This window comes from Acanthopagrus latus, chromosome 14, assembly GCF_904848185.1.
Source record: "Acanthopagrus latus isolate v.2019 chromosome 14, fAcaLat1.1, whole genome shotgun sequence".
Classification (NCBI taxonomy): domain Eukaryota; kingdom Metazoa; phylum Chordata; class Actinopteri; order Spariformes; family Sparidae; genus Acanthopagrus; species Acanthopagrus latus.
In genome coordinates this window covers 8164742-8190398 of record NC_051052.1, presented here as the reverse complement: position 1 = coordinate 8190398, position 25657 = coordinate 8164742, and the positions used below count along the sequence as shown (strand labels likewise).

Here is a 25657-nt window from a genome sequence, read left to right as displayed (position 1 = left end):
ACAGATGGACTGGCACTGCCATTCATAGACCCATGCTGCTTGCATGGCTGAGAAGCAGAGAGGCGGAAATTACAGCTACAGAGATTTTTTTTCAAAGTAGTGTGTGTTTAGTTACCATCCTCTTTCATGCTTGTGGGTGCAAACGTTCTGACCATCAAAAAAAAAAACCTAAGCTGACATAGCACTCTTAAAGATGATGGTGTCAAAGAGCTCCTGGAAGTCATTATGATTTTGACGTCCGCCATTGTTGACTCCCCTGGAGCTTCTATCTGCTCTCAGTATGCCGGCCCGGTCTTGTTCAAATAATGAATATTTCCATTTTTCCACGCAAGAGTGGACACACTGTGACTAGACAAACGCTAGCAAGGGTTTTCTGAACATGGCTCAAAATGCTGCAGAAATCCATTAAAAAAAACTATAACCATCATAAATTCAATCTGAAGAGAAAGCAGAATCATACTTGAGTTTAAACCTAAGTGAGGGGAAAAAGGGAAAGTAGAGTATGAAAGTAAGAACAGATGAGTGAGTTCATGTCTCATCTTCACACTGACAGCCTCCACTGTCTCACTCAGTGGGCGAATCAGCTTTAATCAACTGGCTCCATCTAAAGGCATGTTCTTGAGATCTGTAACCCTCTGACACTTTTGAAGACTTTTTTTTTCTAATTTATCACATGGTGGGAGTGACATAAAGATAGAGTGATCCCCTTGTGTTAGTTGTAATTGTATGTTCTTTTACTCTCTTTTCTACAATGTAAGGCCAGAAAAGAACTGGAGTAAAACTGTGCAAGTTGTCTGAATGATAGAGAAGTTATTTCTCGTTCAAGTGAGAAATAATGGTAACTCTGCAGAGTTTGTAATAAATAAAAACTTGTTAATTGACAACAGTGACTCAATGACTTCTACTGTGATCTCAGGTGTTATTCAAAGTAATTATCTTCCTCTGCTTAAACTGAGTGGGAGACTTGTCATGACATGTTTGACGAATTTACACTCCACTTCAGAAAAGCTTTTTTATCAGGCGGCAGGACATGAATAGTCACTTTATCTAACTGTGTTTTTTTTACTCAACACTTGCAGGTTTGTTTTCAAACCAGAGCTACTGCGTTTAAAATAATCAAGATGAAAGAAATTCCCCTTTAGTTCTCATATCTGGTGTTATCAACATCCACCTCTGAAAACATTTCTTAGTGCTGCATCCATTTTGAGAGGTAGTTACAGCCTTGAAGCCTCGAGCGTGTGCAAACTGCAGCCCTCTGTCGGCTTTAATTACTCAACTGTAACACTGCTAGTATAAAATTGGCGATTTAGAATAATGGCGAAGAAGTATGACACAAAAGTGTACCAGACCATTAATGGGCTCAAAATATTAAAATCTTCACTGCTCTAATCTGTTCTTACTTCTCCAACTGCTCATTCCTTCCCTGTAACTACCTCCCTATATGCCCACTCTTTTCCTCTAATCTTCATGAGGATGGATACTTTGCCCTTGGCACACAACATTGTAGGTTGGGTGGCAAGCCAGCCAGTAAGTAAAACTATATGGAGTTGGGAGGGATGTGTGCCTGCATTTGTGTAAATGTAATACAGGTAACCACACAGTTCACAGACAGCAAAATATAGATTGCAACAGGTATGATGAAGACAGAAGGGGATTTGCATCATTACTAAGTAGTGGAAAACATGATATTACATTCAGATATGGACAACACATAATCATCGTAACAGTTACAGGAATAATAGGGAGAACTGAGCTCTGACTTTTCCAATCAACTGCTACACTCCTGTCCAATAGGTGGCAAAATTCACCTGTAGGCTGGTTTGCCATCCACCGTTAAAACTGAAAGAAGTAAAACTTAAAGTAAACTTGTTGTGTTGATATACTAATCTGCAGTTCACTGTTTAGCGCTACATGTTCCTCTGAACTGAAACTGTCAGTCCTGCTGTGTTTTTAGCTCCATTAGCTGTTCATTCTGTTCTGCTGGGCCACAAGTTGCTAAAACCAAACTAGCGCTCCTCCTGCACCAATTTGTTGTTCCAATCATATCAACCAGACTCAGCTGACGGACACCAGTACAGCAGGTCTTTTTGCACTAATGACTAATATCTGGCATTTCTATTTTCCTCACATTGTTTTTTTTCCTTTTTGTTGTGGCTATATTCTGCTGTTTCAAGTAATGAAAAGAAGGTAGATGTGAAAAAGACTCAAAATATCAAAGAAAGGCACACAGGATGCAAACCGAAACGATGATGAAGATAGCTGAAGAAATTATATGCAAAAACAACAGGGAAGTTTAGAAAATGTTAAACAACATGGAGAAAAAGCACACGCGAGAACTGGAGGACTTTGCACAGAAAAAAACAAAACAAACTAGAGAGCAGCCAAAGAGCAGTGCTGATGTTTGTATGTGATCATATTAGACTGTGTTGCTACTGTTAAGAAGCCAGGTCCCCCAGTGAGCTGGCAACCAAAGTCACCTTCTGGCAGCTGTCTACTGTCATCTACTAATGCACTCACAACGACTTTTGAACCTCACAGTTAATGACCAGGGAGGTAATGGAGAGGGATGCAGGCCATGAACAGCTCTCCGACTGCAGTCTGCTGGAGTGTTCAGATGTTCTCTTGCGCACGGCCGGGACCATCTGAGCTTAATTTACCTTGATGTAAAGCTATGTACGGTATATCACCGTTAGCGTCACCAGCTGGGTATGGAAACATGCCGTGTGTGTTTCTTTATGTATGGATGCACGCATGCCAGCCTTGTGCAGCTCGCTCATAAGTAGGAGGCTTTATGGTGCCCCCTGTGTCTTGTGCGCACATTACCTGAAAATCCCTCTCCTCGAGAATCTCTTTCCTCCACCTCACCAGGAAGGCGGCGCACACGTAGAGGTGGAAATGCGAGAAGCCCTCTGGTTCAGCCTAGTGAGAGAGAGAGAGAGCGAGAGAAATGACAGGGGCTGATTTACAACAAGTTTAACATTTCACAGTCATAAAATAAATGAAACCTCCATCACAGCCGTGGTAGATTATTCAAATAGAAGCTAAAGGATGTAAGGAAAGCATGTCAGTACATACAGAGTAGCTCATAGCTTCATTTAAACAGAGATTCTGATGCATTTTCATGCGGTGTCATACGGAAAAGGGAGACGGGGGGAAAAGTGGAATATAAAACATTTTTCTGTCACAACCAAAAAATGTACATTTGCAGGAGCGACAAAGATGAAGAAAGCTACAAATCCCTTCTTCTTTGCACCACTTTTTAAAATTTCTTTTATTCCAGTCCCTCGTTATGTTTGGCAGCTCACTTCTTCTATGACTCGGCAAAGAGCAAGGGAATTAAAGACAGGAAAGACAAAGGATGAAATGTTCCTTGTTCTATTCATTTTTTTTCTCCAGAGCCCTATCACAGCGAGGATAATTACCAAGGCCTTTAAATGCAAGTGAAATGGGAGTATATGCCCCCGTGCAGGCAGGATAGAATATCTAAAGTGTATCTTAATGTGTGAGTTTTTCTGAATGCAATTTGGGATGCGTGTCTTGGGGTTTACTATCACACAGACTGTATGTTAATTTAGCTAAAAAATTGTCTCTTCTTCATGTGCATTACCCAACATGATTGAGTAGAAGAGATGCTAGTACATGCTCACAACTCTAAGTGAGAGCATACATTTAGTAATTATTCTGCAAGAGTGCCCTCTGATGTGTCTTCATTGATACTACATGGTGGTAAAGAAGCAATGCGACATGAAAGATGACATATTATGGACACTCTCAGGTTCTTAATTGTATCTCTGGTTACCAGTAGAAGAGATTTATATGCTTTATTGCTCAAAAAAAGACATCAGGTCTCTCATACTGTCCAGTGTTGCAGCGCCACATTCCCCCGTCCTTCTGAAACGCTCTGTTTGTAGCTCCTATCCCTTTACAGTCATCCCATTCCCGAATACTCAGTCTCCACTGATTGGTCAGCTCACACGTGCCTGACCAAGCATTGCTAACAACAACAGAATAGCTGTTCTACATCAACGTGCCAAACTAGCCATTATGCATAAATTATGCACAAGTGTGAAATGGTGTTGTAGTGTGATGTCACAAAGTTGCAACTATTGGTGAGGCATTTCAGGAGAAGTGCTTCTGTGAGTGCGGATTTTGACCTTTTTGACTCAATATTGATTACAAATACCAGAACATATATAAAAACTCGAAGGGAAAGGAAAACAATGAGAAAGAATAATAGGCCTCCATCAAAGTATGAAGACATGTTGGGAACAGACTCACACGCACCTGCTCCTTAATCCAAAGTGACACGCGTTTCTAGTAATTCAGCCATGTTTATCACATCTTTCTGCTCATTTACAGGATTTCAATTAGAGGGTGCAGCATTACTCATTTCCACTTTGTCTGACTAACCAAGTGCAAGGGGCTGCTCTTTAACCACCATGCTCATTTGTGTACAGCAGCGAGCCATAACTCTGCAGGAATGAACAGAAACTGCCTTTTCTGCTGTGATAATTGAATTTCCCTCTAGAAACGAAGGGAGGGATGAACAGAAGAATAGTGAGTGGACAGATTTAAAACAGCACACATGGTGTTCTATGAAAATAGTCAACAAATACACTGGGTGTTACTGCATTTTTTGCCTGCTCTTTTGTAGACAGATTGGCCCTCCCCACGCCTTTTTTGTTTGTCTGCTGTTTGGGTTTCCTCTTACTTTACCTCCCACTTAGCTAAACCAATGTTCAGAATTTCCCAACTGAGAGAGAGTGTGTGCGTGTGTGTATGTGCGTGTGAGATCGTGAGTAATAGAAGAGAGATTACGGAGTGTGGTGAGGGAGGAAAAAAAACATCAACAAAAAAAACAGGGGTGTTTGTGAACAGCGAAGCGTAGCGTGATGTGAGTTGTAAACTGGCAGGTGATTGGCTTGTTGGTCTAACCTTGCAGCTCCAATCCAAACAACTGAAGTAGGCAAACACACGGTCTCTCTCTCTCATAAATACACACACACACACACACATTGTAAGAGTGGCATATGGGAGCACAATGTTTATCAGTCCCTAAAGATTTGCAGTTTTAATTTCCTTTCTTTTATGAGGGTTTTTTTTCCCCCTGTGAGTGTGTGTGAGTTCATGGTTGATGGCACCAATGAACTCCGAGGGAATGTGAAACTCTAAAACCCAGACCCCCATCCATCTATCCTCTTCTCTCACAATATATCACCTCCTTCAGTCTCATTCAACAATTGCCCATCAACCGCTCTTCGCTCTCTTTCTCATTAATATGGCTGCAAGGAGTCATCCACAAACAACAAAGTGATTCATCCTGATCAAAAACAAATTCTGTTAACAAGTGATCTTGATATTTTGATTTGTCACGACAGTGGCCTCACCCTGCCTTGAAATCTTCTGCCTCCATCAGGTGCAGCAGGAATGGCAGCCTAACTAATAACAGTTTACAGTATATGACTTGCTCTGCTGCTCACTTTGATGTTTTTTAAGTGGCAGGGAGACGGAGAAATGGTAAAATGAATAAAATGCTTCCTTTTTGTGGTGCCAGTCAAAGTACACATCGCTGTAATAACGTCATGGAAGTCTATAAAGGGAACAGTGTGTAGTGAGATTAGAAAGCTCAATGAAAATAAAAATCTTTAACATTTTGTCTTTACTTGACCGGGAAGGCCTTCAATGCATTAATCAAAGATGACATTTTAGGGCCGAACCATTCAGATGTCTAATCAAATGACAATCACAACTGATTCAATGTAAGTCCTCCAAAAAAAGTCCTTCATTAAGCTACTTTTGCCATTTAATCATCACAAATGGAACATCTTTGGATTTTGGACTGATTCAGTCATTTTAGGCCAGATGGATTTGTGATGTATCTCTGGATCAATAGCATAATAAAAAGCAATTAAGGAATGGCTGAATCTATTGTCAGTTTAAAATGCTCAAAGAGTGTTTGGATGCCACCAAGAATATGTTGTCCGGAAAAAACGGAATTTTAAACAAGAACAGTGTGATATTTTGGGACACAAGCTTATTTGCCTTAAAACTGAGAGTTAACACAGCAAGCTAAATGTCTCCATCTGCTAACAGCCAGTTGTCAACCAATTTGGTGAGGCTTCAGATGGACTATGGATAAAGAGGATATCTAACGCACAGGAATACTAAGAAAGGTGAGGTTATTCAAACATTTGACATTAAATTCATATTTGTTAAAGTGCTCTGGTGGGATAAGCTGAGGCCGTTAGGTCACTTCCCCCTGGATTGAGCTGTAAAAGAAGGTGTTGTGAAACGATGGGTACGCTTAGTAAAGGTATAACCTGTGGGAAAGGTGGACTGTTGATTCTATACATGCAGTTTTTCTTTCCCAGTGAACACTGGAAATTAAGTTACAGCTCTCTCCTCATTCATTTAGATATGGGCCTGGTCTCGGTGATGTCCAGGGGCATTGCAAAGATGAGTTACCTAGAAGGACTTTGGCTCTAGGACCATATTTAACTCACAGTAAACACATGAAAAATTTAAGGCACGCAATTAATAATGGTGGCAATAACTGCTCCATTTTATATACATTTTCACACTGCAGTGTACAAAATTTAATCTTCTCTTGGTGGAAGTAAATGTTACAGTGTGAAACATCAACACCAACATCTCTTAGCTCCACTTCTCAGCCCATTTCTCTCCGTGTGACTTCCTCCTGCCCTACCAACCACTGCTGCTGCTTCAGCTGAAGGCTTTCTCGTCATTATGATTTCCCAAATAAAGTTTGGCATGGGAGCCAAGGTGACTCCATCAAACTTGTCTCTACCTCTTCTCCACCTCCATTGTTATGCCCGACCCTCCATCCCCCCACCCCCTGTGTCAGGGCAGCCATATTGGTTGAGACAAGCGAGACTGACTGACAAGCACTGCTGATCAGAGAATGGAGGAAGCAGGGGAGGAGGTGGGAGGGAACAAAGGGAGAAAAAGGGTGATAGGGGTACGGGGAGAGGAGGCGACGGGGGTGGAAGGAACAGAAGGGGGAGTGCCTGTGAGACGGAGAGGGTATGAGGCTAAAGGTAAACAAAGGGGGGAAAGGGAATGTAGAATACAGATTGAGGGGCAGTTTTGCAATGTCACAGTGTCTGTAAACTGCTGTGCTGGCTGTCTGACTAGTCTCATCCCTCAAAAACAAATGCCGCCTGACGTGGGACTAACTCGATAGCCTGACGACCTGACTCCAGACAAGGTGAAAAGGTGATAGAGCGGGGGGAGCGATGTAAAATGATGAACAGGCAGACGCAACAATTACACAGATAAAACACGATGAGCGCCGATGCTCCGGTTGTGCTTTTAAAGCTCTCTTCATGTTTTACATGTCTGAGCCCGACTGTGGCAGTGATTTGTGAAATTTGACATTAACTGTTACAAGCTGTAAAAGTATTCCCCTTGGGTAATTCACACCTACGAGCTGGGATAGCAGGGGAGAAGTTTGTGACTGCAGGATACATTTTAAGACTATAAGGCATAGAGGGCTGATGACAGTACGGCAAAAGTCAGGTCTTGATGCAAACCATTTAAAAAAAATAATTAAAAAAACAGAAGAAGGATGGAGTATGGAGGGGGAAAAAATGACCAACATTTAAATTTCTTCAGCACCGTTTCTGCATCTGTGATGTCTTGCTTTAGGCTACATTTTAAATTGCCAAGCACGGAGGTTAATCAGAGGGGGAAAAAGCAACAAAAAATAATAAAATTAGAATTCCCACCTTGCCATGGATTCAGTCCATTACAGATCCCTGCTGTGTCGTTCCACCTCTCCCTTTCTGTGTATGCTAAATTTTGAAACAAAAGCCTGTAAAGGTGTCTGTAATGAGTGGGTAAATGCATACATTAATATACAGTATGTACTGTATGTGAAAATTAAGTTCATTAGCAGAAGAACTGTAATAAGATAACTGAAAACGATCAATCGCAACACATAAACTTCTCCATTAACGCTACCATGGCGCAGCTTATGTTAGTTTCATGCTGAGACCGACAAAGAGGAGGATTCTATGTGCAAGTGTGTGCATTCTTTGGAAGACAGCCTGTGTGTGGATGATCGGGGTCTGGTCTTCAGGGGCCTGTCTTATTGTTCGCGGTGACCACGGGGCCAAACATTACCACGGATAGAAGACAGAGAGACAGGAGGTGCGAGGAGGGCCGCTTCCCCCGGGACGGTGACTCAATCTTCCTGTTATTGAGCTGGCAGGTAAGTGTTTTATTCATATTCAAGAGAGCATGTATCTCTTGTGTAGTCTGATAATTGACTTTGGCACAAATTTGTGAGCGAGCTAAAATATATCAAGCTGAGGCGCCACATTTAGAAAGGTTATTCCTCTTGGTCTTACTTGCAAGAAACAATTCTGTTTTTGATTAAACAACGCTGTCAAAGAAATTCTAGCTCAATGGCTGCCTCTGTTTCGTTATTGCCCTCCTATCATTCATCTCCAACACTGGAAGGAAAGAATGAATCTGTTTGGTTGATACTCAAGGCCATGCAGCATTTTAATTTTATGAGTCCATGCGCATGATACTCAAAGGGTTTTTAAAATATGTGAGCCAAGAAGCACCCAGGTACATAACTTCACATTACATGTAGAACCATTTTAGTAGCTTTCCTGTGCCCTTTGGGTTAAAAGAGAAATCTCCTAGTCTCTTAGAAGCAGAAAAATTCTAAATGGTAAGGTCCAAATACAGTATGTCTGTAAAAATGTAAAAATCTGTCTCACCAGCAGAATTTAATCTTTTATCAAATTCCCAAGTGTTGTTAAATCTAATTTTCTATCTCTTTCATTGCCTTTCACTTAATTTTATTTAATCGAAGCATGTGGCTTACATTAAAATGTGAAAGCGCCGGAATTGTAAAGTAAGTACATAAAAGATATCAAGAAAATAAGAGCATACCAAAATAGGCCTCACGATAAAAAAGTGCACTGGCAGACAAGATGAGGTTTTAACGAAAGAAAAGTGACAGTTAAAAACATTAGACTGACGCCGCATGAGAAAATATATTGAGATCAGTGGTGATAATTGAGTAGAGGCACATGATTATTAACAACAAGGGATTGATCCATGTGTGAACAGCACTTCCCTGGCATTGATGGTCAATGTGGAGCTAGTTTTAATTACCTTAAAGCTAGGCAATTTAGCCCAGGGGTTCCCAATCTAGGGACTTAGCCCCCCAAGATAAAACTGTGGGGTCATATTTAGTTTAATGAGAGAGTAAGTAAGAAAAGAAGAAGTTCTGCAACACAAATTTGTGGTCTTTATTAGGACTTTTTAAATGTTTGCTTTTTTGTGTGATATACTTAAATAAATGCACGGCCTCAGACAGTTATTTAATCTGTCTAAATGGTAATCTCTGTTTGGTTAAACATTAAAAAAGGAGACAAAGGGCATCACCTACAAGCTGCTTTTTTTCCCAAAAGGTCACAAGTTCAAAAGACTGGCAACCAATGGTGTAATCCTAAATAGTGCATTATCTTCAATACACTTAACTCATGTCAGAAAATCTGTCAGTCAACTACTAGAGCTGCAATTTCTTATGATTTCCATTTTTGATTAATTCTGCTGACAAGTCTGCGTATTAATCGAAAAAAATAATTCAGCCAGTTTTGGCACATGTGCTTGAAAAATCATTTATCAAAATATTTGCCTGTACATGTCCATCAACTAACAGATTACACGCCTTAACTTTGACAATTCTAAGAACAACTATGGAGTGTAGCGGAATAGAAGCATGAAATGGAAATAGTCAAGAACCTGAGCATTGTACATAGCACTTTAGTTAATTTACTTTAATTTCCATCACCAATTGAAGTAAGTGCTGTATTACTAAGAACATCAAAGTAACATACAAGGACCACTGAGTACATGTGTATCTGATTCATTAGCCTGTGCTCTTTAATCTCAATCTTTGCTAATCTTCTGACCTCTCTTGCACTAAATTACCCACATTTTCCACCAGGATTCGACACATTTGATCACATCTTACACAGTGGTTTTTAACACGGCCAGCTAACAACACTGAACCGCTCCCTGCTCGGGAAGTTCACCCGTCCATATGGAAAAGGGCCACATTTCACAACCTGAAAATGTCACGGTATCCCTTTAACAGCCATGCTAATGCTGCCACACTGAGCTACTTGCTAATTTCATGCTCCATGCAACAGGGATAATTTGGTCCCTGTCTGTCCGTCCGTCTGTCTGTCTGCCTGCCTGCTGGGGAGGAGAGGTGAGTGTGAATGTATGTGTGTGTTTGCGTGTTCTGCTCTAAATCACTGTTTTTTCTGTCTTTTTCTTTGTTGCTACCGCTTCTTAAGATCGACAGTGACAAATAGAGAAAAAGCGGAAAAAAGGGACAGCGACATTGTTGACGAAATAAACCCAAGAATGGGACAGAAAAAGAACGAGAAAAAAATAGAGTAATATCGAGAAGATGCTGCAGATAGGAAAACAGAGGGAGAAGATGACAGAAATAGAGTGGAAGACGGAGAAAGCGCTGTCTCGTGCTGGAACGGGCTACTGAACAGATGGCCACACCGCAGAGAGAAGACCACAGTGGAGACATTACAACACTCAGGTTAAAATCTCCCCTGGAACAGACAGACACACACACACACACACACACACACACACACACAGTGGCAAAGGGCAAGGTCTTTCTGTTTATTATCAGCAGTTGAGACAGGACTCAGACACTCTTTTTTTTCTTTTTTTTTTGTCCTTACAAGGCCTTAAACAATTTTTTTGTAGTGAATCGAGGACATGTTTTAAGAACATTAGTAAAAGAGCCACATTAATCTAGTTAAGAAATCCAGTTTGGTTGACATTAACAATTCATTTGGATGTACTGAAATCGGGCCAAATCAACAACCATACAGCTGTGGATCAGAGATAAGGTCAGTAAAGCATGACAAACAAGAAAACATACTGAGAAGGCGAAGAACAGGCTCGTTTAACCAAAAGAATTCTAATCAAGGGCGATTTATTAATCCTTGAGCACTGAGAAATTATTTTGTGGAGCATATTCAATTAATTTAATTTGCACGATATGTAATTTCTGCCAATAGGGGTTTCTTACAGATGAGGTGATGTATAACTTCCTTCCTCACCCTTTCTATTAGGGACATCAACCAAATGAAATGCACCATTACTTGAATAAAATTACAGATTTCACTGGATTCAAGCACTGTTGGAAAAACTGGGGATAATGTAAGTACACAATTTAAGAAAAAACACATAACATAGGTGTGTCGTTTTATTGTAATAAATGCTACATATCATATGTTTAAGCGCTCCAAGTCGCTTATCTGGTTGTATGTGGTGGAGAAGAGCCAGAGGTGAAGAAAGATAATTGAGAAGAAAGATAATTATGAGCGAGGACAATGGAAAGAGCTTTTAAAGAACTAGTTGAAAAAAGGACAATAGCCAAGCGCAAAAAAGAACAGACTTGTGCCTTGCAGCCAGCACTACTGAAAGTTTCATGAGTGAGAATGGCCTTATATCCCAACCAGGGTAGGGCTGGAGGTGAGGGACTGTGACAGAGCCTGCCAGAAAAGGTGTATGTCCATGTTTGTGTGTCGTCTGAAAGGGCGTGTGGAGCCTGCGAACCAAGCAACGTTGTCAAACATCAAATATTTAAAGGATGGATTACAAGTGCAATGTGTACTAGGGTTTCTGTCAAGCCACGACAAAGTAACAACACCGTTTAATCATTCATTCCTTGTTTTTTTTTGTTTTTTTATAGACTTGTGGATGGTGTAAGTATGAGCACCAAGGAAGTCCAGCTCGGCGCAGGTGCGGCCACTCTGCCTTCACTTGTGAACAAGAACCAAAGACACTTAAACTCCTTCACTTGCAGCTCACTTCCTCCAAACCAGATGAAAGCAATCCAGAAGCCAATAGGACCACATCACCTGCAAAATGGCTGCCCATGGCCTAAGGGCTCATAGTAACGATACTAGCCCATACTGTCATAGTGACAACATTGTCATAAAATCACTCGTCTATTAGGTGGCAGTTCAAACAAACATTGATTGTGTTAATCTACAAATCAGCAATATGATCCCAGAATTCAACCCAGGCTGTGGCTTTAACTCATCTATCACTGTAACCACAGTTGTGACGTCAAGTCTGAATCATGATCAGGAAATGAGACATGGACAGTAACTAAATGTCTGGAAAAGGATACCATTTTCTATAATGATGTAAAACCATTTTAAAAGCAGTACTTTCTGTTCCCTCTTTACTTGGTGTGCCTCTCTGACTGTATTTTGCTCGCTGAATTGTTTTGCCCTCTGTTTCTTTTATTTTTCTTCTTTCTCCAAACTGATGATGCGTAATGAAAAACAACTTCTCGTTCCTATGGAAACCATACAGACATCGCTCATAATAAAGACTACTTAACAGTAGAGCTGGGTCAGGTAAAGGCTAGTATTTTTTAATCACAGGCAAGGTTTACTTTAAAAGGATAATCCAGTGAATTGCAAAGGTCACACACAGGTTCCAATGTACTGTCTTCATAAATGTCCTGGTACAAACATAAAACATTTCCCCACATGTTCATCTCACACACTCACTCCATTCATTCATCAAGAATTGCTTCAATTATTAGTAACCCATCAAAAACAATGTGGTGGACAACATGCCAGTGTGTCAGACAGTTTGGTAGTGTTTAAGAGGACACTATGTGAAAGAGAAGTCCCCACGATCCACAATTTGTATGTCTCCAATGTAACTACTCCTATGAAACATTCCTTTAGAACTCTACAACTTCTGCCAACTGGCTGCACTTGAGTCAGACACAAGACAACAAACTTCCTAAATGTGAGAGCCCTGGAATCTGTAGCAATGATTTAGCATCCATCCTTTACAAGAACAAATTCAGTTTCCATCAGTAATTATAAAGGATGCCTGACCAGAGGCGAGTTCATGAAAACATACTGCTGCTCTTGAGTTTTTATGAGAGAAATGGGTTTTCTTTGGCCAACAAATCACTGTTCCCAAAGTACAAGTCATGTGAGCTGAGAGACTGCACTTAAACTGGAGGACTCGGGAGTGTTCAGGACTCGTTTTTCCAGGTTCATGGGTAATACACTGCAGCTGACCCAGCAGCAAGGGAAGAGAATCTTTGCTGGCGGGAATCAATTACTTAAGGTCGGATTATGCTATGAATCACTGGAAGGACTGCTAATGCTGAAGAATTTAAACATAAAAAGTGCTTTGCATGATTAGAAATTAGGAATTTTTGTAGAAAAATTTCAAGGTTTTAGGACACTTTATCTGACCAAAAAAAATGGCCATGGGTGTTTTAATTCAAGTAAGTCAAGAAAAGAAAAATACCATCCTTGCAGTTACATGGCTTTTACCTGTCAGTTGCAATCTATCTCATGCTGCCCATAATTCATTCAGAGTTCATAAAGATTTAGGCATGATTCACTTGGTATTTATTCATCCAAGCTGTGATTCGTTGAAGGCTGTACACCACGAACTTCAGCCGTATGCTGCAATGTGTCAGGGTTACATTTTTTCTTTACATTATTTAATGTCCTCCAGTTTTCTCGTGTTTAAATCTAACTCAACACTGTCAACCCTTTCTCTTTTTATCCCCTCTCATCCTCCAACAACCTACTTTACTTTTGATCTCTTATTCCACTAAATCAGCCTTAACTCACCCCTCTACTAACTCCTTCTTCAAACTGCACCTGCATATGTGCTACTATTTGATGAGAATTCAACATCTACTGGGTCACATTTGTGTAAATGGTGATAAACTTTCAGAATGAAACTCTCGCTGTCCATTTTGTCAAAGATCCTCCTCCTTCCAGCTCCTTCTGGACTGGTGCCACAGGCTGTGATCTAATGTTGTTAAGTGAAATACAATCCCAAGTCTGCACAAGGGGTTTAATTCAAAGAAATGCTCTAAGCTGTTCCTGTGTGACTTTGTCTGCCTCAGTCTGCTAGATGCAATCTGATGTGGCCTCTGTCAAAAAAATAAAAGAAGAAGGTGCATATTCTCTGCTAAGCACAGCGCCTAGCTGCTTTGGAAAGGCAGACAACATGAGAACTGTGAGAATGGATGCGATCAGCTCGAGTGGCCACGCCTTGACTGGAACGCAACAGAGAATGGTTCAGTGGAATTGGAGTTAGGAGGTACACTTAAAAATGACATCCAAGCAAATATAAACAACAACAAATATGACAAGGAAAACCTGCATTTTATACAATCTGATCTCAACATAATATGTGAAGAAAAAAAGAAGAAAACAATCATGAGTACATTTGATTTGAAACCAATTACCACACCTCTAAGTGCCACAAATGAACTCTCCATTCATTTTGATGATCCTTCTCCCCGCTGTCCTCACCTAAGCAAACACTGCAGCCATGTGTATTACAATCTCATCCACTGCGCCAACTGGAAAATCCATTATACGCTTTGAGCTCAGGCCTCGGACTATTCACACACGTTCTGGCATACACACACACCCCACCAAATCAATAGCAGTCATTAGGTGTTATTGACATCGTCAACTGAGGTTAACAATCTGCAGTGGTTGTAGGCGCCGCCTATTAAGCTGTGTGTAAATGTGAAAGGGCAGCGAAATGAACAGGGCCCGATGTGTTTGAATGGGATTAAGATCCTGCTCTGTCTCATAGCTACACATCCGGGTGCACTTACACACAAACACACAAAAAAACAGAGTAGCCATGAAAAATTAAATGGAACCACTTAGTCAAATAGCAAAAACTTCTCTGTTTTCTCACTTTTTAAATCCTTTTTCACTATTTTTTTAATGTTTCTGTGCTACTATTAAACGTCAAACCAGCACTATCTCACACCATATGTGTTGTGCCAATACTAAGTTAATCAACTAATCCAGTTAAGCTAACGACTAAAGAGCCAATAACAATAATAACAATAATAACAACAACAACAATAATAATAATAATAATAATAATAATAATAATAAATTCAATTTCAAGGCACCTTTCATAACACTTAAGGACACCAAACATAACAACAACAGTACAACAAAATCAGGAAATATTTTAGGGCAAATGAAGATACATAGATAAATAAATAGATCAAATAAATAGGAATATGCAATTACATAATGCCAGGAGCTCAGCACAGAATTCAGACTCCGTGGTCCTCACCCGTATGGGGGGTCAACCGGTTTAGGCAGGGTTGAGCTTCCGGGGTGAGAATAGTACAACAGAGAGCAACAAAATGTGTCAAATGTGTGGCAGTGTGGTGGGGCATTATCATAAATTCTGTACAATTCAGGTAACCATAGAGAAAGCTGCCCTGATTAAACACCGTTGTTAAAAGATATATCTGTATCATGTTGCATCATGTCATCTGGGTTGGCTGGGATCCAGTGGCAAGAATTACAAAAGCACCCACTTCTGAAGCAATCATGGATGTCATTACAAGAGAATATCGCAATTCTGCGACCCCATGCAGAGCCAAATAGATAGAAATGGACGGATAATAAAAAGGCATGATAACAGTGGCTTTGCTGCGTGTGTGTCGATTTGTACCTGGTAGGTGTCCCACAGTCTGATCGTGCAGCGAAGTGGCAGCTCCCTCATCAGGAGGTTGTTCATCCAGCGGAAGGCAAACTGCAGGTACTCCACCTCATACTGCTGCATATGGCGGTGCACAGACTCTGTTGAAAAATAATAATAATCACAATTGAAAAAGTAGAAGGGCGCTCACAGAACACAGATTTCAGTCGGGGGCCAGTGGTCCACTTTTCTGCTGTGATATGCAAATGTGTGCACACAACCACTCTCCACAGCCGCACAGAAACAGCATTGTTACAATCCTTCTCTACTTTCTGTGTGAAGTTTGAGCAACCACATGTGTAATGTGAGGATGACTGATACATGAGATTGCTGACTCTGATATGGAGTCATCGTATTTCTACAATCGGCTTCATTTTTTTTTACTACTGAAGATGTGTGTATTCTAAGATGTGTGGCATTTATCCCACTGAGGCAAAATGCCCACTGCTTGATTTTATATCATTCATGTGATATGAGATTATAGGTCATCTTAGGCTGTGGATATTGTCACATGACATAAAGGCTGCATTACAGTAAAGTGATGTCATTGTCTGAACTTTCCAGACTGGTTTACTTTTTTTAACAGCTGTCTTTACCCACTAAGTCACTATTATTCACATTCCTGATGATTATCTATTAAGCATCAATTGTCATTGCTACAATTTTCACACATTACTAACATCAAGGTATTTCATTTCGTAGTATTAATAATGAGTTTTTGAGATTTCCCATTTACATTATTTAAGGTATTCTATATTATGTATCATGACATAGCCTAAAAAAATATTGCAATGTAACTTCAAGGCCATATCGCCAGGTGTATTTGTGTACCATTCTCATAATTTGGATCCACTCATTAATGGGTTCTTCCTTGGCCCACGCTACAGCCTTCCACCAAGTTTCATGAAAACTGAGCCAGTAGATTTTCTGTAATACCTTGACATGCAAAGACATCAAATTGAAGAAAACCAAACCTCAATATCACAGATAGATTAAATTCTTTTATCTTCATTTGCATAAAGACTAGCAAAAGAAAATAACAGAGATGTGGACTGTTTATAAGGAGAAAGATTCCCTCAGGATCTTGCTCTAGTAATGGCCACAGTAACAAGTGTATAGGTAGACAGATGCTTTCATAACGCTCCGCTCTGTTACTAACTACTGCAGTCAATGTCACGCGCACACAGCCTCTTTCTCATAATAGAGATGTAATTACAGAGCTATCAGAATTGTCTCAGCAAAGCTGCACACCAAACTGAGATGAGAGGACAGAGTGCAATCGGTGGTAGACGTTGCTCCGATGCAATTGCATGTCAGACCGGTGAGAAACAGTGTGTATACTGTAGGTCAATGGCATCCAGAGGTGAGGAAAGAGGGCTTGTTTATGTAACATATAGGGTGTGTGTTTATTATCTCTTTGACATTAGTGCTTCCAGTAGCAACTGATTGAAATGCTCCATTTCTGTCATACAAGGTCAGTCAGTGCAAAACCTCTTCAAGTGCCTGCTGGGATTGACGTTTTTTTAATTTTTATTTAAGGGATGAAGGGTTATTTTCATAATTCACAGGCCTAAATCCAAGGCAAGGCTCATACCCATGTCTACCTCAGTACTAATTGAAGTCATAAATACTTAATGTTGGGAAAGCATAATTCAAATGCTCTCTCCAAACAGACATTTTGTATTTTGGAATGTATCTTTCAGTTTTTCTACGAGGAAGGCAGCATTTCCTGTTTGCAGTTTGAGCTCTGTGTAACAATGGTCACGTGTGATTGTTTTGGCAGTTGCCAAGGAGAAGAACAGCAAATATTGACTATCCACCACGGCAATATTAATCATGTCCCAGTGAAATATTTACTGCTATTTTCTGTTCCGTTTGTTAAGGCTGCTGTTGCCAAATTTCAGCCAGAGTGAGGCTGATAATCAAGTCACACTAACTCGCACATTTCTGGTTTATGGGGCAGAGAACTTGTAACCAATCATCAGTACGACAGTAGTGACTTAGAGGAAAGGGAGTCACAACAATTACCAAGTTCATGTTCTTCTAACTTCTAACGGTTAAGTACATCCAAAAAAGTTGTTGAGGAGAATGCTACAACACGTTACTTTGCATTCGGGAATCGACCCTTCCTACTGGCAGGACAGCAGCGAGCGGAGGAAACATCTGCTAGCGTGAGTTGCCCAAAAACTTTCTTTGTAGTAAACTCTGTGTACACCAACAATGTTCTTAATGATCGAGTTCATGTGTAGCCTTCTTATTGTTTTAAAAATAGCGATTTTGATGCTATCGCTAATTTGCCCTAAGCACTCCCATTTAAAATAAGTTTGACCCTAAAACGAAAATGCGGTAAATCTTAAAAGTGCCTCTTTCGTCATTATGCTTTTACACACAAGGTTTGACTCATATATTCACAAAAAAGCCTAGGTTGTATTTTGGCGAGAGTTTCACTTTAAAGGGTAAGGCTAGCAAATAATGTGCACATATTTGTTATTTAAAAGAAATACAAAGAAAAGACAGGAAGCAGTAATGAGTTTGTCTGTCTTTCAATACGACAGCCTGTCTGACTTTTAGCCCAAAGCCAGTTTGCTTCTACTTATGATGTGAAAACATGTCACAAATATAAACTTAAATTTTACGAAAATGATTATGTTATTTCCTATTGCAGTTTTTTTTTGTAAACATTACTCAAAGGGGAGTAAATTATGTTTTTGTTGGGAACTATTTCTCCAAGCAGATTAATACACACTCGGTGCAACTGCAGGTGTCACGTTTAGCCTCACAGACACAGACAACACTTTTAAGTGGTCATTGTTGTTTCTGGTCTTTTCATTGGTGTTGTTGGTAATGAGAAAAATTGAGTTGATCACTAGACTCATTCTTTTAAGTAGATATGATGGATTCTTCTGTGCACATTAATTTAACTTCTCTGCCATCAATAACAGCTGGGGAAAGCACCAAGAAACAGCTGCATATAATAATCAGTCAAGGCGAGGCTCCACTTTCTAAACATGAACATCAACAAGCTATTAGATGTCCACATCTGTCTACTTTTGTATTTGTTTTTTTTCCTCTTGAAGCTTGTCCAGAATCAGAATTTGATTTAAAGAAAAGGCAGAGGACGAGAGAGAGAGAGAGAGAGAGAGAGAGAGAGAGAGAGAGAGAGAGAGAGAGAGAGAGAGAGAGAGAAGACCATATGTTTCATCAGGCCATCTCAATGTGGTGTCAGTGTGCGGTTCAAATGTCGGCGTCAATGTCGGTGTCATGGTATGGCAGGCTGGCATGAGCACCGGCTAAGAAGAATGGATGAGAAGCGGCGGTGTCAGCTGAAATAAGGGGGCTGCATACGGGGCTGTGACACCGAGAGTGGCTGCCTTTGTTCCTTCCTCTGTTCCTGATAAATGTTTGTTTTATGCCTCTCTACTTAACAAAAGATTAAAAATACCACTCAGTATTCAGCGACTCCCTATTTCATAGTCGTCAAATCCATGACACTCATTCTCTCTCACATACGGGTGCGCACGCACGCACACACACACACACACACACACACTTCATAATAGAGCTGTAATTAAAGAGCTGTCAGAGAATCTATGAGAAAGCACCAGTTTGGGAGGAAATATAGCGTCCCCTTCTCTCGGTGCTCTTAATCGGAGCTGACTGATAAGCGCCCGCGCGCGTGCGCGCGCAGACACACACACACACACACACACACACACACACACACACAAGCACATAAAGTTTTCATGAAGCTTTAATTGGTGACACATTACATAAAATATTTCCTGCCGACATCACATACATTATTAACGCATACACTAACACACATACACACACACTTGAATGACACCTGTCTCGCACTGTTCGCACATGCATGTTTAACAATCACGCACACACACTCCACCACATGAGCTGGGCGCGAACTGAACACAAAGTGATTATTTCACACTCCTCTCTGCAGTTTAATTATCACATGCTGCTGTAAGAGCATAAACAAGGCAAGCTCATTAACGGCAAATGCATCATGGTGACGGATCTTAGCTAGCTGCCAAACAGAAGGGGAGAGAGTGGAACAACTTTAGACAATGTTAAATTGCACTAATGAACTCGCTCTGCTTAATATTAGCAACTTCACCAAACATGGGGAGGAAGAGGCGCGCGATGGGGGTGTGGTGCGAGGGAGAGTCGTTTGTCACGAGGAGTTATTGCGGTGGGAGAAGAGAGGAGAGGAGATTCAATATCATAAGATGTAAGAAAAATAAATAAATAAATGAGCAACAGGGAAAAACTGAAGCGCCAAAACCGTGACTTTCTAACCTGCTGTCCAGCTGTCACGGTGCTCGGCATGCTGGGTAGCGTAGTCACGGGGGCTGAGGGAGGTTAAGGTCGACATCTCTTGCAGACACTGATTGACGGATGAGTCTTGTCTTCCTTTCCTACCGCTGGTTAAAGTTTAGGACGGAGGTGAGATGCTAGCCCGTCAGCTCTCCACAGTGGGGCGCAGCCCGTGGCTGGTGAAGTGCGGGTGGACAGCAGGAGGTCAGAGGTCGTACAGTGACTAGTGAGCTGCTCCCAGGATTCTGCTGAAAATGCCAAATTCTGCCTGACTTTGTGCTCTCCTTTGTTCAAAATGTAATTACAGTTACACATCTTTTTTTTTCTTTCTCCTCCTCCCTCCTACTGGCTTTTTTCCTCCACCATTTCACTTTCACCAAGTCTGTTCTGAAAGAGCAGCTTTATATCAAGTCTTTGTCGTTTGCTTGTTCTCTCACAGTCAACATTTCCACTTGATCACTCTCTATATATAAATAGTGTGTTCTCATCTCACCTTAACCTTTACATATCTCTCTGTTGGTTTTATTCTCACAAGATTTAAAAACATAATACTGTGGATGCAAGCATGGCTCTGTTTTATTCACCACCGCTTGCTTTTCTGTAACTCAGCCATCGCTATGCGTACACGCTATACTCCGTGCCAATCTTTGCATATAACTGAACGTCTGCTAATCCTCGCACCCAATAATTACTGCTGTCAAGATTTCCTTTCTTGTTGAGCACAAGTGAAGTTTACAATGATAACAGGCGGAGTTACCACTAGAATTTATAAATAATGTTTAAAACAATAGATCCTTAAACAAACTAAATAAACTCTCTTTGCTTTCGTGACTAAATAAACTGAATAAACACACAAAATTTAAAAAGGACAACACAACTTCAGATTGTTATAATTGATTTACATTTGGCGGACCCTGCCACCTTTCTAGCTTCAAACAACAACACAGTAACATCTTACTTTCCCAGGACTTGTTTGAAGCTTTTTTGAGCTAAAAAGCAACATCATGTTCGTTGCTTTAAGTAATCTTTAACCACACAAACTAATTTACTCTTGTTAGTAACATATAAGCTACCTCTTGACTTTGGATGAAATGTTTTCTTACTTAATTATTAGGAGTGTAAAGATTCACCAATACGAATTGGTAACAAGTTTTAACATTGAAGATGCCATTATATCGATACGCGGACCCCTGTATCGATTTAGATTTACCATTAACCGGTCGATGGCCCAATTCTAAAGTTATTTGTCAGTTGATTCTAATTCTGTAGAGCGTCTCTAAACTCTCGTAAAAGGTTAAAGGTCAACGTGAGATTCCTGCGAGTGTAACGTAAGTAAATCTGAGGGAAAAACCACAGGAACAACAACATGTCCGACAACTCTGCCACTGTTTACAATGCACCAGCTAATCTGAAATCTAAAGTTTGGAAGAGATTTGGATTTTATAAGTAGGAGGGACACTTGGACAAAAGTCTGATCATATGTAAGTTCTGTAGAACAGCTGTTAAGTACAGCAGTAGCACGACAAATCTGAAAACACACCTGATGAGACAGCATGGAGAAAACAATGTGGGCGACAAGGAGTCTGTGGATGCTAATGTTAGGGACGTTACAGCTAGCACAAGAAAGAACACGCAAGACAACCACATGGCAATTAAAGACTTAACCACAACTCAGCGAGGTCCAGGGTAATCACGGCATCTCTAGCCCGTTTTATTGCTAAGGACTTAGGACCTTACAGTGTGGTTGCGAGTGATGGCTTTCGAGACACAGTAAATATGTAAGGGTCGAGGTACAAGATACCAAGTAGACGTCACATGTGACGATCACAGCGCACCACATCTCTCCAGGCTGGGAGCTAAGGAGTCACGTCTTACAGATCTGTGTATCTCTATTTTCAGCTAAGCAATGCCACTTTTATATAATTTCTTATTTTAATTTATAATGGAAGTGGAATGTCTCCATTAAAGAGATGTTAAGAACTGTATCAGACTGCATCCTATCGTATCGAATAGCACCAAATCAGCCAATAAAATGTATTGTCCCTGAATCATATCGTAGCCCATGTATCTAGATGCATATCGAATCGACTTATGAGGAAGAGATGCACACGCCAACTGCTTTTAGTCTGCCAGTGAGCCAGACATGCTAATGTTCTCAGTTTACATTACAGCACATAACCCAGTGGTTTTAACCGTTCTTCACAATCTCATGCTCCTTGTTTTAAGGCTAATAAAGAAATAACGGGAGGCGTTTATCATCTGTGTGTGTGACACAACTTTCTATGAAGCAAAAATAGCAGCTTGTGTGTTAGCATGTATTTGTGCGTGCAGGTATCTGTAGCTGTGTCCATATTTCTGGTCACTTTATAAATATAAATGTGATAATTTGTCACACAAAGGAACTTTGAGTTTTGAGGTGTGCAAACAGAAATATAGGCTGTTTGAAAATGCGTGTGTATATATGAGTAGTGAATTAAAATCATTCAGCATAACGCTTAAGGAATACCATGTAATGCTAGAAATTTTGTTCTACTTTCAAGACTTTTAGAGCACAGCATAAGAGAAAACAGGATCAGATTTCTAAAGAGACTTAAATGAATAACAGCTGGAAGACAGGCACTCTAGTGGCTTGACTTATAGTTAGATATGTTGTCGAAGATTTGAGAAAACATACTGTCGTGTAAAATATCTGTCAATTTCTTTAAATAAATGCATGTTTAATGCTGAAATCATGCAACACACAGTATTGTGTACACACAGTTGTTAACAATGTCAAACTGATCTATGTCCAAGGTGAAAGACACCAAAACAAGAGTGATCATGAAGCACATGACTTTTAAAAGTGCTCGTATGGTGTGAATCAATAATAATTAGTCAACAAATCTGACTAAAAAACACTCAAATGCATTAAACAAACAGAAATCAAACAGACTAAATGTCATGTACACAAAATGCACAGCCACTTCAAAAAGCAACTTCTGCTGCATACTACTTTTTTTTTCAAGGCCATGAAAACACACTGTAGCCCTTCTCTGCCTTTCATTATGTAATACAGCCTCGCAATCCAGCTACCAGCCTTTGTACACAATTCAGGCTAAGAGCATGCGCTGCCAGTGCATCCTCTCATTTACATAAATAAATTCACCTTTAGGCAATTTGCATGTTGATGAACCTGTGCTAATGCACTTGCGTGCAACAGACACACAGAAAGAGATAAGGGAGAGATAAAGAGATCAGAGGAACATTACAAGCATGCCGACAGAGTGGCTTGTCTTTTGAGGAGAACACATGCTAGCGTCAAGCAAGGCTAATGGGAGTTAGCGTCACTTATTACAAGTGGGATAATTACAGAGAGGGGGAAGGACAAGCAGAGCGAGAAACAATGAAATTTCAAAGTGAAAACCTTCCAACAATGTCACCCACTGTTTCCAGCTAAAAGAATTGAAGTCACGAGATAAACACAGCTTTGATTTTTTGCATCATTTTTAGCAAATCTTTGCAGGTTTTTAGCATCACTTCAAGTTCCATTAGAGCTTATATGGCTGAATTCACCGGAGAGGAATACAAAAATTAAGATCCAAAGAACCCTTGACAAAAATGTTTGATCATTAAAGCATATTTTGAACAAAAAAAAAAATATTTTCAATTTTGTCATACTTTGGAAGTTAACGGGACAGTATGGTAATGCTCTGCTTGACCCTTATTAGTCTGTGCAGCTATGGACGTGGGACCTTTGTCAAAATACTAAAGGGAGAAGGGAGTGTTTTGTCAGCTATTCCAGGGCTTACACATGGGAAATGATGACTATCACACATTATCCTGGAAATCTTGTGCAACAAATGGCAATCCAAAAATATCTCTAGACTCTCAAATCATGCAGTTTTAATTGCGTTAAATATATCTGCGTCCTTTGACACAGCCAATCACTGAATTATTAAATTAATAAAAGGCTGATCTTAACCTAGGTTCGGTCAGTGCATTGACTGCCACGTGTTGATGTCGCTGCAAGGAAATATACTGTCAAAAATCTGATGCCATTATACATTCAAATTAAGTGTACTTGTCAATTAGAAATTCAGTTTTCCTTGGTTTCAAAAAGCTTCATTCTTTTTTCAAAAGACACTTGAGGAAGGGAACATGGGGATTAAAGAGGAGGAGGTGGAGGACGACAGGATGAGAATGGTTGTTTCCTACTCTCCACCATACTGTGCTAAAAGATCTAGAAGGTAATAAATGGTGTGGATTTGCCCATTAAAACACTTGCCTCCCTGTGTGTGCATGTGTGTATGTGTGTGCATGTGAGTGCGTGCGTGTGTTTTCCTCTATCTGACATTCAGTATCCTGTAGACGAGTTAGATGCAGTCACAAAGAAGCAGGGAGGGTGACAGAGAAGGCATGTGAGGCAGACAGGTCAGCAGTGTCCTTTCCCTACTGACCCACTACTGCCAGCAATAATGCAATGAAACACTGAGATGAGGTCGAAGCATGGTAAACTCCCTCCTTCCTTCTTCCTGCCATTCTTTGTCTCTCCTCCCGTTGTCTTAAAAAGTATAACATCAATTAGTTATTTCTCTGAATCAAATCTGCAACTGATACAAGCTCAAAACAGGAAACCACGGTCTCTAAAACAACAGTTAAAGCATTCTTCTCTTCATATTTGGGAAAGCTACCTGGGCTCGCTCTAATGGAGAATAATTGATGTTTTCATTTTGCAAAAGGTTTTGTCCAGCGATCTAAAAGTAATGAGCTGCAAGATTAAGTATCATTATACTGGTAATTAAATGGATTGGTAATCTCATAAGAAACATTAATACGCAGAAAAGAAACAATAAAATGTATCATAAAATTATTCCACAACTCAGGATTTCTAACTGAGCATAGTAAATATAGTTAAAGCAAAATATCTGCCTGTTGTCACTAGAAAGGGCCCCACCCTTTATCAAAGTGCACAACACTCTGGATAACCCTGCATCTGATAAGCGCTGATAGGTAATTTTGGAGGAGATGATGAGAGGCCATTGTTCCCAAAACAGATGCTGTGTCGAGGGCGAAAAACAATCCTGTAACAGGAGATAAAAGCTATCTGTGATCTCATTAGAGGGGGGTAATGTCAAGCTAGCGAGGTATTAAATGGCTGTGCCCCAGCTATGATGACAGGGCGCTTATGGAATAAGATACAGTGAAAATGTTGAGTCATTTTTTATGTCGTTGCTGGGGTGTGGCGAAGCTCTCGTTTTTTTGTTTTTTTTTCCCTAAACATAGAAAAGACGCGCTCACTTTTAACAAGACTCCAATACACATCAGTTTCTTTTATACACACACACAACAATGCTTTCGCACACTTTCTACCCGCTCAGAATCGCACATGCAAACAGACAGGCCTGCATACGCACACTAACTTTCTCTGACATTCAAACACACGCATGCACGCACGCACACACACGCACGCACGCACGCACACACACACACACACACACACACACACACACACACACACACACACACACACACACACACACACACACACACACACACACACACACACACACACACACACACACACAGTATGCACTCTCTCTCCATCCATTTACATGCAGTGGGTGAGTCCTCCCCTCCCTCTGGCTGACAGAGCGGGTGACAGGATGGTCGGACAGCACCAAGGTTAGCCGAGAACATGACCATTGTACAAAGGCTTGCTCTGATAAGACCTTGTTTTGCACAATGC

At 40.5% G+C, this 25657-nt stretch overlaps 1 protein-coding gene across 3 annotated transcripts in view; it reads right to left on the bottom strand.

Moving 5' to 3' along the window:
* The window catches only part of tbc1d22a (TBC1 domain family, member 22a), a 127554-nt gene that overhangs the window by 22830 nt on the left and 79067 nt on the right, over positions 1–25657 (bottom strand). For 2 of the 3 annotated variants that reach the window (XM_037121987.1, XM_037121986.1), the window contains exons 12-13: positions 15574–15701; positions 2824–2919 (exon numbers count right to left, since the gene is read on the bottom strand). In XM_037121987.1, the coding sequence (XP_036977882.1) occupies positions 2824–2919; positions 15574–15701 (224 nt within the window). Of the gene's footprint in view, positions 1–2823; positions 2920–15573; positions 15702–19574; positions 20181–25657 lie in introns of those variants that run through there. The other variant, XM_037121988.1, reaches the window with a different exon arrangement.